This window comes from Clinocottus analis, unplaced genomic scaffold (genome assembly GCF_023055335.1).
Source record: "Clinocottus analis isolate CAN_PGR_092001 unplaced genomic scaffold, fCliAna1.0.p SCAF_9, whole genome shotgun sequence".
In the NCBI taxonomy this organism is placed as follows: Eukaryota; Metazoa; Chordata; class Actinopteri; order Perciformes; family Cottidae; genus Clinocottus; species Clinocottus analis.
In genome coordinates, this window is record NW_027176251.1 from 3,475,758 (window position 1) to 3,495,282 (window position 19,525).

Consider the following 19,525-nt stretch of genomic DNA (forward strand, 5'->3'; position numbering starts at 1 on the left):
ACGCAGAATCATAAGGGTTGCAGAATGTATCTTTCTTGCACAGGTAAGGTTGTAAATCAGGGTTTGCAGAAGATCTGGAAAGAAGCATGTTCCCATGAGAAGGACGTCAACCACAACATGTTTTTTGGCTGAAATTATTAGTATTATACCATTTTATACCTTAATTGTACATAAAAATGTGGGGAGCAAGCATAAGTAGGTAAAATAGCATGCAGCAAATGGTCCAGCCAGCTGGAAATCGCACCAGGGAGCAGGGACTGCTCCCGGTATGTGCACCCACTGGTGACCCTCGAACCACTTCAGGATTACCACACAACTTTTCCCCACCCCAAAGTAAAACTCCTTTTGTGTTTTCCTCAGGGAGTCTGTTGTCACAAGGGCTACAATTAGTTAGAATAACATAATTCCATATGGTTTTATATATAGAGGGCAAACTACTTTTTCGATAGCTATTTGGGGCCCCTTTAGTTGAGGGCCTCATGCAGTTGCCAATCCAACCCTATGGTAAAGTCTGCACCTGCATTTCTGACCGCGAGTAGCTGAGACTCTGATACGGGATGCAACTCTGGACTGGAAAGTGAATGTGCTTTGGACCCAAGGAAACTTAACGACAAGACTTATGGTGTTGGTATGAATTGTTCTTAAGAAAGCAAAAACACATTCCAAGCATTCGTCAGAACGAGGGCGCACACACCCACTCAGTCCAACATATTGAGTGTATAAAGTTTCACAACCAGTATGTCTGCATAACAATGGCTCGACTTTGAGAAGAATGTTTTTTTTGGCTACAGCAGATCATGGCAGTACTTCGGTTGGCCACAAGGGACAGAGCGTAGTTATTGGTCCCCAAAGAAAAGCTGGTGCAAGGCTTGCGCCAGAAAATAACAAAGTCATAGCCTGAGTGAAGGCAAAACTGGTTGCGCTGCTTGGTCTTGCACCACTGTCTTTTTGTAAATAGGCACACGCGATTATAGCTTTTCAGAAGTGACGGTCACAAATATTTTACTGATAAAAGCAATATCAACATGTCTAGGGACCATACAAAGACCATTTTGTGGTTAAATGCTTTAGAAACAGGTCATAAAAAATCTACATTTGAGTAATTGTTTTGAAGCCAAATCAAATTGTTTGCAGAATATTCAACCTTTGTTCCTTATAAAGATATAATGGTGAGATATAATGGCAAGATATAACGGCATTTCTGATCAAAGCAAAACTGATAGCACATAAAATAATTTCGCTGTACAATTTTAATGGCACAATTAAATATCCATTCCGTGACAATGCTACTACCCTTTCAAAATAAAGACATGTACAGAAACCACTTATTACAGGAAATATCAAAAAGAAATTGCAAGTAAAACAGAAGGGAAAATGTAGTTATATGATAAGAGGGGTACTAAAAATACAATGAAAGGCCTCATGTTCTTCCTTGCTAGTCGCAAATACTTGGACAGTAACTGTACCTGCAGCCTGTGGGAGAATACTAGGTACAAATTAACAGATGTCAAATCTGATTTTGATGTTTTCATGATTAGTACAAAATACATTTGGTATGCTCCCCATCCAAGTCTGGTCTATTGATTTCCATTGGTTTCTGAAATTCACCAATAAACTGAAATTTATCTTCTTCCCTAAGAAAAACGGTGTATAAAAGTAGGTATTTAAAAAAGAAACTTTACAAACTGTACAGTTATCAAAATATTTGCATTACTACTGAAAGTCAAACACTCAACTACTGAGAGCTTCATTGTTGACAATAACAATAACAAGTGGGTCTGATAGGATAGTTACCCGTTGTTTTCTGAGCCATGAGAAGTCTGATGCTGAAGAAACGTGTCCAAGCATGAGAATGTTTCAGTGCACTCAGTGCATTCATAAAGAACCTCTGAAGGATTTCTTTTATCATTTTCAGTATGGTCCATAAAGTCTTCCTCCATGTCCTCTGCATTACCCTTTTCTAAGACTGGGTCCCCACTGGAAGCAGTGCTGTGAGAGGTTGGCCCAACATTAATAGCTTCTCCAGTGCCAGGATGATTTTCAAGGTGAAGCTTTAGGGCTGAGGGATTCTTGAATTGAGCTGGACAGCTTGGACATTTACTAGGTTCCTTTTTATGATAGCGCAAGTGGCGTTGGTACACACATAACAGCCCAAATCTCTTTCCACATTCCTGACACTTGTAGTTAACTCGGCCTGCTTTTCCCGATTGTTTCCCCTTTGGGTGTGGCTCCGGTGACGGCGTTTGTTCATCGTCAGAGGAGTTCTTGGTTTTCTCATCAGGAGAGCTTACGTTTTTGTCGCCATTAAGTAAATTGGGTGCAGGACCATTTTGTGGATTTGTGAACAAGGGTTTCAAACCTGGTTTATTTTCCTGTTCAGTTTTGTGGTACATGGCTATATGCCTTCTCAAATCACAGCGCTGGGGAAAATGTCTACCACAAAGTATGCACGCGTGCATAGTACCCTTGTGGTATCTCATGTGCCGAGATAAACTACTAGAATGATTAAAGACACGATGACAGTGCTTGCAAGGATGCAGTTTGCCATTTGGATTACTTCTTCTTCTTCGGCCTTTAGGTGGCATTCTCCGTTTAAAGGTTATTTGCGATTCCTGATTTAGCTGATCTATTTCCTCCTGAGTTTGATGTGTGAGATGATGCTCCTTCAGAGCTGTTAATTTTTGGAAACGATCCCCACACAAACCACATCTGTATGGTGTGGAAGACAATTCAGCATTAATTTCTTCACTAAATTCTCTTAAGATTTTGCCATCACCATTCTTAACATCAACGGATGTTCCATTTCTGTAGCAGTTTTTAAGTGGTATGTGTTCCATGTTTTTAGAGTTCACCTCAATTTCGATTTTTGATGCTAAAGTAGCATCGGGTACTTTTCCTTTGCAATGGTGCAGTGAATGAGTCTGAAAATCTGACATCCAGAAAAAATTGCACTTGCACTTTCTACAAGTGTAAGTTTTTTCAATCTTCTTTTCCTGCTTATTCAAAGATTTACTCAAAGCTAAAGCCTTGTTGCCGAGGTGGTTTTCTTTTTGATGTGCATTAAGTGCATCCACTTTCAGGAATCGCTTACCACAATGACTACAGCAGTGAAACCTTTCATTGGCATGGTCTTGGAGGTGTTTTTTAAGGTCCTGTCGACCTTCAAAGATTTTACAGCACAAAGTGCATTTGTAACCTCGCTCTGTGTTTCGATACTGCTGGTGACGATGTAAACTCTGTAGGCTGTTGAATGATCTGCTACATATTTCACAACGGTAATGGCCCTGACGAGACTTGTCCAAGTTTGAGTCTGATGGCCTTGGCCTGTACACATCTTTATAGGGAGAAGGCCTGAGGGTTGGAGACACTGGTTTGATGGGGGATGGGAAATGCGACGGCAGAACTCCAGGAGATACTGGTTTCACAGAAGAATGTGTCTCGAAACCATTCACAACCGTCAAAGTACCATTTTCTTGTAGGACATATTCTCGAGGGACTTCAAATCCATTGGATGAGCCGTCCAAAGAAAAGGACTCCAAAGGTCCATGAATGGCCATGTGGGACAACACATTAGAGTACTGACTGAACCCATCGCCACATTCAGTGCAGATGAAGGTACTTGATTCTCCACTCAACTGCGTTGAAGCAATAGTGTTCACTGATTTCAGATTTTCCATGATGAAATTATTTTGCCGATGTGCTGATGGCATCACTTTTCAATCTGCAGTATTAGTAAAACAATATCCAGATAACCACAAAATTGGCTCCATGTGAGAATCTGTATGTCCACTGTTCCAATAGGCTGGTTCTCAAAAGAGGTCCTTGCAAGAACAGTCATTCCTCTGCTATGGTTTTCCTTTTGCATCAGCACCTAGGGGAAAACAAAAAAAAAAGAATTAAACCTCTGAAGCCCAAATTTCTTTCACAAAATATATGCCAAATGATATAATTTTAAATAATTCACATCTAGTATTCACAGCCTTTGCCATGACACTCAATTGAGCTCAGGTGCAGCCCGTTTCCACTGATCATCCTTGAGATGTTTCTCTAACTTGATTGGAGTCCACTTGTGGTAAATTCAGTTGATTGGACATGATTTGGAAAGGCACCCAATTGTCTATATAATATCTCACAGTTGACAGTGCATGTTAGAGCACAAACCAAGCTTAGATACAGATCTGGGCAAAGGTACAGCAAAACTTCTGCAGCATTGAAGGTCCCAATGAGCACAGTGGCCTCCATATTTCGTAAATGGAAGTTTGAAACCACCATTAATGTTGCTGCCAAACTGAGCGATCGGGGAGAAGGGCCTTAGTGAGGGAGGTGACCAGGAACCCAATGATCAGTCTTGACGGAGCTCCAATGTTGCTCTGTGAAATAAGGAGAACCTTCTAGAAGGGCAATCATCACTGCAGCCCTCCACCAAGCAGTTCTGTACGGTAGAGCAGCCACACAGAAGCCACGCCTCAGTAAAAAGGCACATGACAGTCCGTCTGGAGTTTGCCAAAAAGGCACTCAAAGGACTTTCAGAACTTGAGAAACAAGATCTGCTTGTCTGATACAAAGATTGAACTCTTTGGCTTGAAAGCCAAGCTTAATGTTTGGAGGAAACCAGCCACCATTCACCACCTGGCCATTACTATCCCTACAGTGAAGCATGTTGGTGGCAGGATCATGCTGTGCTGATGTTTTTCAGCAGCAGGAACTGGGAGACGAGTTGGGATCGAGGGAAAGATGAATGCAGCAATCTACAGAGACATCCTTAATGAAAACCAGACTGAGACGAAGGTTCATCTTCCGACAGGACGACAACCCAATGCACACAGCTAAGTGTACAAAGGAGTGGCTTCGGGACAACTGTGGCCCAGCCAAAGCTCAGACTTTAACTCGATTGAACATCTCTGGAGAGGTCTTGCACTGGCGCTCCCCATCTAACCTGATTAAACTTGAGAGGTCCTCCAAAGAGGAATGGGAGAAACTGCCCAAAAGAAGGTGGGCCAAGTGTGGTGAAAAATCAAAAGTATTCTAAGCTTGTCTGTCTTTGTGCAATTATTACAGGAAAAGAGATGAGACAATTATTAAGAGGGTAGTCATCAAACATGAGCCAACGAGTACAAACGGAATCATAATATACTATTCAGCTGGATAGGGAGACAGTTCTTTCACTTTAGACAAGAAAATAAGATGTGTTCTAGTAATGCTGTTTGCATCTGACTATGAAATAGGTTCAAAATAGAGAAGTTACAAAATTCCAATTATGTTGTCTCAAAGGTTGTAGTCAAAAATACTTGAGGCTGTCAAAGGTGCTTTAACAAAGTATCGAGCAAAGGCTATGAATACTTATGTATGTGTTGTATTTTTGTTTTATACTTTAAATAGATTTGCAAAAATGTTAAACTTTTTTTCCTTTTGCATTATATGCACAGTAGAAGATTATTGAAAACTACTGACCATCTGTTCTGCATTTCTTTAACACTAGCTGACGTTATCTTACAGATAACAGCCGCTCCACAGTTGACCACGAGTGTCTGTAGTCCGGTTCTCTCTTTCGCGCTGAGGAGAGCAGACAGCGCTGATGAAATATTAAGCAAAATTTGAGTTGGTTTATATCATTTGACAGTACAAATTAGCTTACAGTTATGGCCCACTTGTACTGGCAGACATTACATGGAGCAATACAAACCGTCTCAATACTGTGCGCTCCTCCTCTGTCAACTCCTCCCAGTCTACTGGCTCTCTCCTTCCCACCCTCAAATTCTCAGTCACACCCATCCTCAAAGCCTGGCCTTGACCCTGACATCTCCAACAATTACAGTACCATCTTCAATCTCCCTTTTCTGTCTGAAATGGTAGATCGCACTGTTGCCAACCAATAAATACTAACCTGGACTCCAATCTATGAACCATTTGAATCCAGATTCACAGCACAGAAAAAGCCCAAATCAAAGTCACCAACAACCTCTTCCTCTCTTCAGATGAGCATTCCCTTAACAGTCCAATAGTACTTGGACAGCAATTTACACCATTAACCCCTTCATCCTTCTTTCCTGTCTTGAGTCTTCCCTCCATATCACTGGCACATTCGTCTCCTGGTTTAAATCATACCTCTGAGCGCCCACAGTTAATTAGTAACAAAACGTTAACCTCTAAAACAGCCACTGTCTCAAGGTGTCACAAGGTACTCCGTCCCTCTGCATGCTCTCCACCGCTTCAGATATTAAGACCTGGATGCAAGCCAACTTCCTCAAACTCACAGAAAATAGCAGACCAGTATGACGTGATTTCTATAAGTGTCTGAAAGACACGGTGAAGACTGTATTAAAAGCATGTTTGGTAGAGATGGAGGTTCTGACGGGTGGTCAGGACCAGCCCTGTATCAAGAGTTTGTCTCTGGCTCTGGCTTCTGGGCCAACCAGTAGCCCAATGTTTGAGCAGCAGAAATGTTTGTTGCAGTTAGATCATGAGTGAATAAATCAAAAAGACCTGCGTTTGTGGCTGTAATTTAATGAAAAGAGACTTGAAGACGTTTTTCTCTCTGTTCGAGCGCGTGGCGGATGCAAGAAAGTGGCCTAAGTCAGCTTGCACATTAATGCTGCAGTGTGTGTTGACTGGTAAGGCACAGGAGGCCTAACAAGGGTTGTTGGAGTGCACGGATCACTTGGTCGTCAAGTCTGCAGTGTTGAGGGCTTACGAGTTGGTCTCAGAAGGGTACAGTCAGCGGTTTCGGGCGTGGAGAAAAAAGGGGATAAGCAGACCCACCTTAAGTTTGCCAGTGACTTGACGGCTCATTTTGCCCGCTGGTGTTCTGCGTTGAAGGTGGAGAGTTTTGACGGGTTGTGTAACTTAATGCTGAAACGGTTTAAGAATTCCTTACCTGAAGGGATTGTGACATTTGTCAGTGGACAGAAAGTAAAGACTACGGCCGAGGCGGCTGCTTTGGCCGATGATTGTTTCAACGCACAAACGGGATTTTGGGGAGTTCCGTGCTTATCAGTCTGGTTTTTGGAGTATCGATGGCAGTGGGGAATATCCTTCTTTCCGGCCGGATAAGTCTGGGGAAAGTGATCGTAGCATGCGGACGCCAGATAGGGTCTGCAACTTTTGCCATAAAGAAGGGCATTGGAGGGCAGAGCGTTATGCTCTTAAGGCCATACAGGGGCAGAGTGGGGCTGCATTCTTGCCTGGCCATAACTATGCCCAAGAGGTTTACTGTAGCTGGAGGAACCATGGGAGGCAGGGAAAGACTATGCTCTGTGAGATTGTTTCGTTTTTGCCTTTTGTATCAGATGGCTCGGTCTCTCTGGTAGGAAGTGCTGTGACAGTGCAAGATACTGCTGACACAGCGGCTGTTGACTCCTTTATCCAGGCTTTAGTGTTGCCGTTTTCACCAGAGAGTGACACAGGATGTTCGGTTCCAGCACTGGGGATGGGCATAAACGTTTTACAGTGGGCGACGGCCCTCTAGCTTGTGGCAGGGCCTGATGTGTGCGTGCATGCATGTGGGTGTGTCTTGCAGGTGCAGGCGGGCGCTAATCACCAAAATTGGGATCACATGGCCAGAGTCCCCAGAGGGTATTTGAGGCTTGTCCGCTACAGCGCTCGGTGTGGCTGAACCCCATGTTGTGTTAGCACCCTAAAATACTGTGTATGGCTAATAAAGGTTTGTTCCTTGTTTAAAACCTTGTGTGGCTCCCGTCTTTGTCGTGGCCTAAAGAGCCGGGTCGTGACAATGTAAATAGACCAACATCCCACAATGCATCCCAAACTCAGCTTCCTGTCTGCTCTCCTACACCTTCACACCAGCGATCACGTCAGCCCAGTACTTCAAAACCTCCACTGGCACCCCATAATTCAGTTAAAGATTATCCTCAACTACAAACCCTTTGCAACCTTATCCTCTCATACCCTTCTGACCTCCTGCACCGCCACGCTCCCACCCGCAACTTTAGATTCACTGACACTTACTCTGTCCAAGCACTGGACCTGTGGGGACAGAGCCTTCGCCATTGCTGCCCAGTCGCTCAGGAACTTTCTCCTCAAGCACCTGACATTCTGTCAGTCACTCGCCCTATTGAAAAATGCACTAATTTGTTTAAATCCGGTTAATGTAATTTAAGATTAAGGGTTTTGTTTCTTACTTTTGTCATTTCTGTCTTTATATTCTTGCTCTATCGGTTCTGTCTTTATCATGTAAAGTGCCTTTGCATACCTTGTAAGGAGCTACACATAGAATACACATGGGCCATAGAAGCTCTTTTGCCAATTTTGCAAAGAGAGGCAGCGGTAGAGAGGTGAAGTAAAGATAACTATGATACTTTTCGACCATTAATACACCTGTTCAACAGGCATTAACATAAAACACAAGTTTCAATCTGCTCTGTCTGCCTTGACATTAACCGCCACCATGTTTATACAAGTACAGAGCACTAGAAAGATTACAAAGTAAACGCAAATAGACAAATTCATGACGGGACAAGAAATTGTTGCAACATCTTTCCTCTGAAGATCATTTTTGTGCTTATTTCTCGTCCTACAACTCATGAATATAACTTGAATTGGAAAGATTGTTTCTCATAAAATCAAAATATGAGCTTTAGCATTCTGACAAACTGATCAGATGCTTCATCGATACAGTAGCTGTTTTCTTGGCTTAATTCCAATGTCAACCCAGAAGGAAAAAAAATATAGTAAGTATATTTAATCTTAGCACACTTGAGTATACTCTAGTATATTTGAAGCCCATAATAAACATGTGGTTACGTTTTTTTATGCAGGACAAAAAAAATTCCTCAGAACCCGCATCAGCGAGAACCTCACCTGATCTCACAACGCACTACAGAACATTAGAAAAGGCCCAGCAGCAACTGGATTTCCAAAAAGCCTCAAGAAATTTAGCATCGTACCCAAAATTCTTAGCAACTTCTACAGAATGTCCTTACCAGCTCATTTACAGGATAGTATGGAAACTGCACTGCCCGGGACAGGAAAGCACTCCAGAGTGTGATTACAAACTGCACAGTTCATCTCTGGAGCAGCCTTCCTCTCACGTCATGTTATCATCATATAACCACTAAGCCAAAGCCAAACTTGACATTTTGACCAACAAAAACATGAGTTTCAATTTGAACAATATCCTACTCTAACAGACCCAGCTTGGTGCTGGTGTCCACAGATCATACAAAACACAACAGACACTAAATAGCTACAGTGTCAAACAAAAAGCTTCGGATGGAGGTTCTACTTTCAGATACATTGTTTCATTAATTCTAAAGTGGGCGTGTCATAATCATTGTATTCACTGAAAAAAAACTAGAACCATCCAATGGGGCTCAAAACTGTCTTAGCTTAAATTGGCAAGGGAAAATATATATACAACCATGTACATAACTAAACAAGCGTGAGCATTTCCGTTGTGTGGATAGTGTTCCGACCAACAAAAACACATTTAAAGCTCCGACACGCGCTGGTGAGCCCGTCTCATTTGGATCCGGACCAATGTTCAGTCGACAAAAGCTTTGACGGGATTTTTTCCAACGAATACACAACGACTTCAGTCAGTGTGCGTGACTGTACGATCAACGTGAGCAGCCGAGTGTGTTCACAATGCGACGTGTGCAGCCAGAGGGCGACTGATCTCTACCCAAAACAGACGTCTGTTGGAGAAAGGCACCTGGGTGCGACACGAGCTCGTTGTACGGTGAAAAACCAATGCACACCCGGGAGGGCTCATCGGAAGAGACGACAGCTTTTTAAGCTTAACCTGCCACCAAATGGTTTCAAGTGAAGTGTTTGGGCTAATATTGTGCTCAGCAGACAGCTAACGACAGCTAGCTAACGCTACTGTGCAAAGGGAGAGAAAAAACACACATATTCATGTGTCACCACACATTTAAGGACCCGCCACTGAGCTCGAAGGAGACACAACTTACCGCATATTGTGGCACGTCTGGGAAGACAGCGGGTTTTTACGCGCGGCAGTGCTGCTCTTCAGACGGCGACTGTCTGCCGCTGCAGGCCCGCAGCTAATTCTCGCGCAACATCTTAAAATGGTAACAGCGATGACGTCATGACGCACGCACAATCCGGTTTTCCTATAAACATCCTAGAAACCAGTACAATGTCCCCACAAGAGCACAAAAAGCCAAAATGACATCGCCAAATTAAACATCAGTCCAGCAGTACCATTGCCAGCAATAGCGTCGTGGATACTTCCCGATGCAAGAGTAGACTTTGCATTATTAAAAAAGAAGGATAGTTTAATTTTCATATAATACAGATACACATTGACAAGTACCACAACTATGTCCAGGATTTTACAGATGCCTCAAAGACTTTACTTAACAAGGTAGGAGGAGCATTTATTGTTTCACAAATTAATATCAAAATAGTGAGTATGAACAGTAGTGTACCTATGGGTACCAGCACATATTGGTGTCAAAGGAAATGAAAAGGCAGATGAAGCTGCAAAAGAAGCTGCACAAATGTTGCAGTCAACAAATCATAAATCAAAAGTATTATTAAAAAAAAGTTGAAGGATAGGTGGCAGAAGCAATGGAAGGACAGAACAGAAGAATGGTTATACAGAGTTCAGAGGAAAGTGGGAGAAATGAGATGTGCAGGAAGGAACAGGAGAGAGGAAACAGTCATATCAAGACACACCGGGCTTAACAGAACACTACAAAAAGTAGGAAAACATGATACAAGCAAATGTGACGATTGTGGTAAAGAGGAAACATGTACACTCAGAAATATGAAAACGAAAGAAAACAGCTAATTGGAAACCTTTGTATCATTTAATATAACAGATATTCTGCACACAAAAAAACAACTAAAAAGTAAGCTTTAGCTCACAAAAGGCATCTCAACTTGTTGCAAATTATTTACGTAAAGTGGTTCCATCAGATTATAAATACTGTATGTGTAATAAAAGGCAGTGCTCTTTTATACCCGATCAGCTAACCATGAGGTTGAAATGCTTAAATCTGTATTGTTCATGTCATGGGAAACCTTATACTTAAGTCAACATCTCTTTGCTCTGACTGGTGTGCACTAGCTGTATGTCTGTGACAGACCCAGAAACATCGTCCTGGAAGGCAGTCTCCAAAACATTCATAAGGGATTTGCAGACTTTGTCCTTGAAATCTTGTCCCATGAACACATACAGCAGTGGGTTCAGGCAACTGTTGAGCAAGGCCAGGCCGGTGGTTATAGGGATTCCAATAGTGGTGACATGGTTTAATGTTTCACTCTGATAAATCTGGAAATTCAGCAACTGTATTAATGTCAGGATTTGAAAAGGTGCCCAGCACAGGAAGAAAGTGGTGATAACGGCAGCGATGATCTTGAAGGGGCGACTTGAGTGGCTGGCCAGGGTGCGGTTTCTTCTGATGCGATGGATTATCACAGCGTAAGAGGAGACGATGACAGTGAAGGGGACTACAAATCCCAGCAGGAAGCGGGTGATGGTCATGGCCTGATAACGAAACTGTTGCAGCTGATTCACTGACAGCGTTTTGTCGTCATCAGAAAATGCAAAGTTGTTGAAGCAAATGGTGATCTCTTCATTGACATTTGATGGCCCAGTGTAGCTGAAGATAAAGGATGGAAGGCTGAGAATCAGAGCCAGAGCCCAAACCCCCAGACTCACACAGGACGCCCTGCGTACACTTTGGTGGTTCTGGGTCCAGACGGGCCACACCACGGACACGAGTCTGTCCACGCTGATCACCACCAGGATGTAGATGCTGGCAAAGATGTTCAGGGAGCCCAATAAGCCGGTCATTTTGCACATGAAATTGCCAAAAGGCCAGTGGAAATTCAAGGCTGTGTAGGTGACACTCAGGGGCAGACATGCTGTGAGGAGGATGTCAGCCACAGCGAGGTTGAGGAACCAAACTGTCTTAACTGTTTTCTTCATCTTGAATCCGGTCACCCAGATAACCACTCCGTTCCCGAGCACACCAAGAATGAAGGTCAGGCAGTAAACAACGAGAGACATGATGTGGAGAGACCGTCTCACCTCAGCATAATCGTCAATATAGAAAGAGTAATTATTTCCAGGTACAGCTGTTGTACTGAAGTTATAGGAAGGGGTAGCATTCATCTCCATCATATTGCTCCCTGCAATGGCAACATGAAGAAACAATATCAATATTTTCCTTTTTTTCCTTTTCATAGATCAATAACAGTCTAAAAGGATATAAAGATGCAACAGAATGCTCTTTGACAAAACAAACATTTATGTTTACCAAGAGTGTGCCACAGGGATCCTTGTTGTGCCCTCTTTTGTTCATTATTTGTCTGAGTGTAAAATTAATCTTTAAGCAGACTATACAGTTTACAAGATCCAAGTATTAATCTTGGACCCAATGCAAATTTTGGAGACCACGGCTAAATTTTCTTTGTACAAAAACCCTCTCTAACTTTGTTCTGCATCACTTTGTGAAAGTCAACCTTTGCAGAGAGAATGTTCACATATTGTGTTATGATTTGGGTTAGAGTTAGACCTTACCGCTGCATCATTTCAAAGAAATAATCATCCTGAAAGTGATTTTTTTTGTTGCAGATTCTAAATTCTTTAGGCCCTTATATTTCCAAAAAGGTGCATTATTAGTATATGGGATGTTCTTAAGGCCTTAAACCATGGAGTTGGAAAAACTGCCAAGCATTTTTGGCAAATCTTGCTCATATTATGCTGGATATGAGCAAGATATCAAAATATGTTACAAAAAACTTCTCTTTTTTTAAAATATACATTTCTTTGGCAAAATAAATTCTTAAAAAAATGATACAAAGTCAAAATAAGTATTAGAACTCATTTTGGGTTTATACAACTACTTGAACACCGGGAACAAGAGGTACAGAAGGAAAAACAACCCCATGGGAGCCTATGGTTTTCACAACTTCGTTGGTTTAGTCTTGTTTAGACCCATAAAATTCTAAGAAGAAACGATACCTTTCTTGGTCGAGGGTGATCATGTCCGTGGCTGAAGTAATGAAATTCAGGTGAAAATCTTAGAAATGTGATGTCAGTCAAGCCAACGCCCACTGCGCATAGAGGAGGAACTACAGCCAGCACACTTTCTTTTTTTGTCCACATCTCTTGTTAAGACATTTAAACTGTAAGTAAAGTGCAATTAAAATGTTTTTACAATTGCCAAAATAAAAACAAGTCTTCATTGATATGAGCAACTCCAGTACATCCCATCACACTGAGCAGCATCTTGTCAGTGATGCTGTTTCTGGATGAGATACAAACAAATAAAGAAATGCGAAAAGATTGTTTAGTTTACATCAGGGAAGTTGCACAAATCTTGGTCCATCCTGTTTTTACACCTCCTTTGTATCTTTTCAACATTTTGAAACAAGCCCACAATGTCACGGCAGTTTGGCATTTCTAATTTTCTCAAATTTAAGGAACTACAAAATAGTTCTGGCTTCACTGCTAACAATAATCATGCTAACACCATGACATAAAACACAATAGACCCTATACTGTGCCTGTATTCTTAACGTTGACATTTGTTTTTATTTAGAGAGCCCATAGATGAAGAGCATACACAGACAAATTAGAAGTGTGAAATTTCCTTGTGTTAAAATTAACACTATGCCAGTGTTTGTATAATCCACTCGGGTTGAGATAACAATTTACACTTTGTATAGTGTTAATAGTGTTACAATTTGAACTCTTTCATAGTGTTGAATAAATGACACTCACACTGTTTTACGTCTTATGAGTCCTCAACACCAACAACACAAAAGATATGTGGCAGGTGGTCCAGCATGTCATACAAAAAGCAGGAGCAGCCTCATCATGTCGGAGGCCACGTTGCCAGATTGGCCTCTAGATGGCCCCCTACTGTCCACTTTCAGAATCCACAGTGGCTGTGAGAAAACCCTGATGAGAGGGAATATGAGTAAAGCTGCTGAGCCTGATAACATCCCTGGTTGTGTACTAAGAACACGTACCAACCTAACCAATGTCATCACTGACATTTTTCAACCAATTGCTGTCACAGGAGAGTGTTCCCACCTGCTTCAGGCAGCCACCATCACTCCTGCATGCCTCACAAGTCTGCAGGGTCCAAATGAATATCGCCCTGTGGCACTCAGCCCCATTCTGATGAAGTGCTTTGAAAAACTGGTTCTCCAGCACCTCAAAAACCACATCCCAGCCAGCCTGGACCCTCACCAGTTTGCACACAGAGCCAACAGATGGGCAGAGGATGCAGTATTCACTCCTCTCCACCTACAACGTTTTCATCTGGAAATTAACACCTCAGAATGTTGCTCGTTGCTTTGATCTTATCTACAGTGTGTTCCTCACTCAGCATCCTCTTTACTCTTTCTTCATTAGATTTCCGCTGACATTTAGAGACAAATATGACGTGCAACTGATATCTTCTGTTTCAAAACTACTTATCAGTTGAAAAAGGCACAAACATTTCCTCCAAACACTTCTGGCAGGATCTCGTCGTCATGTAAACATCTAATAATACACAACAGTATGGCGTTGGCTGAAATGCTCACTTTGTACAATTGAAGACGAAAAATCATTGAATGTGCTGCAGTCTTTTTTGAAGAAGAGAAATGACAAAAACAAGAATCATCATCCTTTATGATTCAATTAAACATCTAATAATATGCACAGGTACAAAGCTTTTACAGACAGGTTGCTACAATATTCATATATAGTCTGACACGAGTGGCCATTTTATTCCTTTGCTTCTGTATTGTCTGACAGTTAACTCATACGTATTGATTAGACTATGTTAGCCTGTCCTTACAGTAATTAAATGCATATTAATATTACGCCAACAGTCCAAATTCAGACAAATCTCTTTCTTTGGTGTCAGAACAGGAAAGGAAACGAGTACATCGATGGCAATCAGGTGCTCAATATACTAATAAATATACATGCATGTGTAGTTAGGGTGACTACAAACAACCACACAAACAACATTGACAACAACCACACAGGCTAAATTATCAAAATTGAAATAGAATATCCAAATTCTAAAAAGATGGAGATAAAAACAACTTTGACTTGCACAGTTTGCCTGTTTTCTTTTCTGTCAAACAGGCAAGGAAATTGTAATTAAAACCTACCTAACAGATTGAAAATAAAAACACATTAAAACTCACATTGTCAAACTAAACATGATTTTTTTTTTTGTTGCACACAATGTTGAAACAGCGGCTGGGTTTTTTTTGTTCAGGAAATCCCATTTAGCTCCATTGTGGTAAACTGGAGGCACAGGGCCATCGAGCTGTAGCCATTTGCTCCGTTTAATGAAAACGTTTCACTTTATTTAACAAAGGTTTAGTTCACAAAAAACTTCTCAACTTGTTGCAAAGTATGAACATAGAGTGGTTCCATCATGATGTAATAAAAGGCAGTAAGTACTCTTTGATACCTGATCAGCTAAACAACATCATGAGCTTGAAATGCTTCAATCTCGTTCAATCTTTACAACTCGTTTTGAAGGTTCATTAAAAAAGCAACAACAAAATAATTGATAAACACATTTATATTTGTGTAAAGATTATTTGCTATGTACAGTTTCAGAATGTGTTTATTCATGTCATGGGAAACCTTATACATCAGTCGACATCTTTGCTCTGACGGGTGTCCATTGACTGTGTGCCAGTGACAGACCCAGAAACCTCTTCCTGGAAGGCAGTCTCCAAAACATTCATAAGGGATTTGCAGACTCTGTCCTTGAAATCTTGTCCCATGAACACATACAGCAGTGGGTTCATGCAACTGTTGAGAAAGGCCAGGCTGGTGGTTATAGGGATTCCAATAGTGGTGACATGGTTTAATGTTTCACTGTGATAAATCTGGAAATTCAGCAACTCTATTATAGTCATGATATGAAAAGGTGCCCAGCACAGGAAGAAAGTGGTGATAACGGCTGCAATGATCTTGAAGGGGCGACTTGAGCGGCTGGCCAGGGTGCGGTTTCTTCTGATGCGATGGATTATCACAGCGTAAGAGGAGACGATGACAGTGAAGGGGACAACAAATCCCAGGAGGAAGCGGGTGATGGTCATGGCCCGATGACGAAACTGTCGTAGCTGAATCACAGACGGCGTTTCGTAGTCATCGGAAAAAGCAAAGTTGTTGAAGCAAAGGGTGATGTCTTCACTGACATATGATGGTCCAGTGTCCCTGAACACGAAGGATGGAAGGCTGAGAATCAGAGCCAGAGCCCAAACCCCCAGACTCACACAGGACGCCCTGCGTACACTTCGGTAGTTCTGGGTCCAGACGGGCCACACCACGGACACGAGTCTGTCCACGCTGATCACCACCAGGATGTAGATGCTGGCAAAGATGTTCAGGGAGCTTAATGCACCGGTTACTTTGCACATGAACTTGCCAAAAGACCAGTGGAAATTCAAGGCTGTGTAGATGACACTCAGGGGCAGAAATGCCGTGAAGAGGAAGTCGGCCACAGCGAGGTTGAGGAACCAAACTGTGTTAACTGTTTTCTTCATCTTGAATCCGGTCACCCAGATAACCACTCCGTTCCCGAGTACACCAAGAATGAAGGCCAGGGAGTAAACAACGAGAGACATGATGTTGAGCGACTGTCTCACCTCAGCATAATCATCAATATGGAAAGATTTATTGTTTCCTGGTACAGCTGTTGTACTGAAGTTATAGGAAGGAGTAGCATTCATCTCCATCATATTGATCCCTGCAATGGCAACATGAAGAAACAATATCAATATTTTTCTTTTTTTATTTTCATATAACACACATTTGCATTTACCAAGGGTGTGCCACAGGGATCCATGTTGGGCCCTCTTTTGTTCACTATTTGTCCGAGTGTAAAATTCATCTTTACGCAGATTATACAGTTTTATACTGTGTTGCTGAACCTGTCTCTGGTTTAATGAACAGCAAGATGCAAGTATTAATCTTAAAATAATCCTTCATTTAAAGTCGGTTTATGAAGGAATCAGCATTCAACAAATCCGTGAAATGAACAGAACAAAATCAATTTAAAGCAATAAGTGATGATTTCCACGAGACAAAATTCATGACATTCTCCAGTTTTAAAGTCAAAGAAAGCAATAACACAAAATTTGCAAGTTTCAAAAGCCAAATATTATATGTTGACATCGGGGTTAACAAAAAATTAAATTAATTCCATCCCTTTTTGCTCAACTGCATCTAAACCTTGATGTGACAGCGTCATCAGTTGTGGATCATCCAGTATGACAAGATGTTGATCTATGTCTCAAGAAAGTAACAAACACGTCTTTATTAATCTACAAAGCCTTTGTTTAAACATTTTATATCACTTCCGTGCAGTTACTGGTTGATTCTCAAGAGCCCCGAACCAGAACCAGATTGGAAAAAACTGCCCTTGCTGTGTGTGTTTCAGTCTCATTAAATGATCTGCGCTCTCATCTAAGAATAAAAACAGTTCCCCTCAGCAACTGTAAGATTTTTCACCCAATAACCGTCATGTTGTCCGACTGTTTCTGACTCTGCGACTTGTTTCTAGTTAGTGTTATTTTGTGTATCCGTTATTCTACCAAAATGAACACGTCGTTGTTGCAGATAATAAACATTGAGGCGCGTATATAAAAAATTAATATATATTGTAATGACCAACAGCTTTAGTTTGACCAACTGTTTTTAATAATCATCCACACATGCACTACGCCCTCTGATAAAAGGGGTTTAGTCATTATGCTCATCAATTATGTATAATGCATTATTATTATTGATTCAAATCAGACTATTTTAGTGTCATATTTCCTTTTAAACCACTTCGCTGGTTTAATCTTGCCAAAAAAACAGAAAATTCTAAGAAGAAACGATACCTTTCTTGGTCGAGGGTGATCACGTCCGTGGCAGAAGTAATGAAATTGACAGATGAAAATCTTCGAAATGTGATTTTCAAGCCAACGCCCACTGCGCGTAGAGGAGGAACTACAGCCAGCACACTTTCTATGTTTGTCCCCATCTCTTGTTAAGACATTTAAACTGTAAGTAAAGTGCAATTAAAATGTTTTTACAATTGCCAAAACAAAAACAAGTCTTCATTGATATGAGCAACTCCAGTACATCACATCACACTGAGCAGCATCTTGTCAGTGATGCTGTTTCTGGATGAGATACAAACAAATAAAGAAATGCGAAAAAATGATTTAGTTTATATCAAGGAAGTTGCACAAATCTTTTGTTCCATCCTGTTTTTACATCTGTATACATGCCCACCAATGTCACGGCAGTTTGGCATTTCTAATTTTCTCAAATTTAAGGAACTACAAAATAGTTCTGGCTTCACTGCTAACAATAATCATGCTAACACCATGACATAAAACACAATAGACCCTATACTGTGCCTGTATTCTTAACGTTGACATTTGTTTTTATTTAGAGAGCCCATAGATGAAGAGCATACACAGACAAATTAGAAGTGTGAAATTTCCTTGTGTTAAAATTAACACTATGCCAGTGTTTGTATAAATCACTCGGGTTGAGATAACAATTTACACTTTGTATCGTGTTAATAGTGTTACTATTTGAACTCTTTCATAGTGTTGAATAAATGACACTCACACTGTTTTACGTCTTATGAGTCCTCAACACCAACAACACAAAAGATATGTGGCAGGTGGTCCAGCATGTCATACAAAAAGCAGGAGCAGCCTCATCATGTCGGAGGCCACGTTGCCAGATTGGCCTCTAGATGGCCCCCTACTGTCCACTGTCCGAATCCACAGTGGCTGTGAGAAAACCCTGATGAGAGGGAATATGAGTAAAGCTGCTGGGCCTGATAACATCCCTGGTTGTGTACTAAGAACACGTACCAACCTAACCAATGTCATCACTGACATTTTTCAACCAATTGCTGTCACAGGAGAGTGTTCCCACCTGCTTCAGGCAGCCACCATCACTCCTGCATGCCTCACAAGTCTGCAGGGTCCAAATGAATATCGCCCTGCGGCACTATTTTGTCCTGAAAGATTATACATTTAATCCAAGTCTAATTCTGGAGGGGGAAAAAACCCTCCTAAACATGTCGGAAAACGTAAAAGTGATTTTGACGGTGACATTTTGTTTCTCAGCTTTTATTTTGTACATATATTTTGTACATCATCATATCATCACTATGACAGGATTACAAACAAAACCTGGTCATCTCGAAAAAAAAAAAGGTTGCAGAAGAAAAAAATAACTGTATAATGGATTTAGGTTGATATCCAAACTATTATGCTAAAAAACAAAGCAGACCTTACATCAAAACATGCTTCAGATTAACCAAAAGAACGTTTTATGAGGATTTACATGGTGTCCAATTTTCATTAGAGAAAAGCACAAGATGTGTAAAACAGCTCTAGACTGAAACAATAATGATAAAGAGCGCCTGCAATGCCACAGATAACCATTTCCTTCACCAGGAACAATTGTACACGTCTGGGTTACACATATATATTTGTGTAAAGATTATTTGCTATGTACAGTTTCAGAATGTGTTTCTTCATGTCATGGGAAACC

General features: G+C 41.3%; 3 protein-coding genes across 4 annotated transcripts; all 3 read right to left on the minus strand.

The window, feature by feature from the left end:
* Nucleotides 1–994: 994 nt before the first annotated feature.
* si:dkeyp-84f3.5 (uncharacterized protein LOC334144 homolog) lies at nucleotides 995–10,012 on the minus strand. Of its 2 annotated transcripts, XM_068569120.1 has the most exons (3): nucleotides 9,930–9,982; nucleotides 5,452–5,572; nucleotides 995–3,871 (listed from the first exon to the last, which is right to left on the minus strand). In XM_068569120.1, the coding sequence occupies exon 3, from the start codon at nucleotides 3,708–3,710 to the stop codon at nucleotides 1,791–1,793; it is 1,920 nt and encodes a 639-aa protein (XP_068425221.1). In that variant the 5' UTR covers nucleotides 3,711–3,871; nucleotides 5,452–5,572; nucleotides 9,930–9,982; the 3' UTR covers nucleotides 995–1,790. The 2 variants fall into 2 exon arrangements, with proteins under 2 accessions (XP_068425221.1, XP_068425220.1); XM_068569119.1 differs by lacking the exon at nucleotides 5,452–5,572 and having other exon boundaries at nucleotides 9,930–10,012.
* A 1,002-nt stretch (nucleotides 10,013–11,014) lies between these two features.
* On the minus strand, nucleotides 11,015–13,014 carry LOC137781127 (chemerin-like receptor 1). The gene is made up of 2 exons (XM_068569711.1): nucleotides 12,956–13,014; nucleotides 11,015–12,120 (listed from the first exon to the last, which is right to left on the minus strand). Exon 2 carries the CDS (start codon nucleotides 12,110–12,112, stop codon nucleotides 11,015–11,017), a length of 1,098 nt encoding a protein of 365 aa, XP_068425812.1. The 5' UTR covers nucleotides 12,113–12,120; nucleotides 12,956–13,014.
* Nucleotides 13,015–15,603: 2,589 nt separating this feature from the next.
* LOC137781128 (chemerin-like receptor 1) lies at nucleotides 15,604–16,850 on the minus strand. The gene is made up of 2 exons (XM_068569712.1): nucleotides 16,766–16,850; nucleotides 15,604–16,706 (listed from the first exon to the last, which is right to left on the minus strand). Exons 1-2 carry the CDS (start codon nucleotides 16,848–16,850, stop codon nucleotides 15,604–15,606), a joined length of 1,188 nt encoding a protein of 395 aa, XP_068425813.1.
* Between the last annotated feature and the right edge of the window lie 2,675 nt (nucleotides 16,851–19,525).

Excerpts from the sequence above, each read along its gene's own strand:
- si:dkeyp-84f3.5 (XM_068569119.1), bottom strand. The coding sequence starts at position 3,710 with ATGCCATCAGCACATCGGCAAAATAATTTCATCATGGAAAATCTGAAA.
- LOC137781127 (XM_068569711.1), bottom strand. The coding sequence starts at position 12,112 with ATGATGGAGATGAATGCTACCCCTTCCTATAACTTCAGTACAACAGCT.
- LOC137781128 (XM_068569712.1), bottom strand. The coding sequence starts at position 16,850 with ATGAATTTTACACTCGGACAAATAGTGAACAAAAGAGGGCCCAACATG. Across the intron at positions 16,707-16,765 it reads CTTGGTAAATGCAAATGTGT|GGATCAATATGATGGAGATG; the intron begins GTTATATGAAAA and ends TTGCCATTGCAG.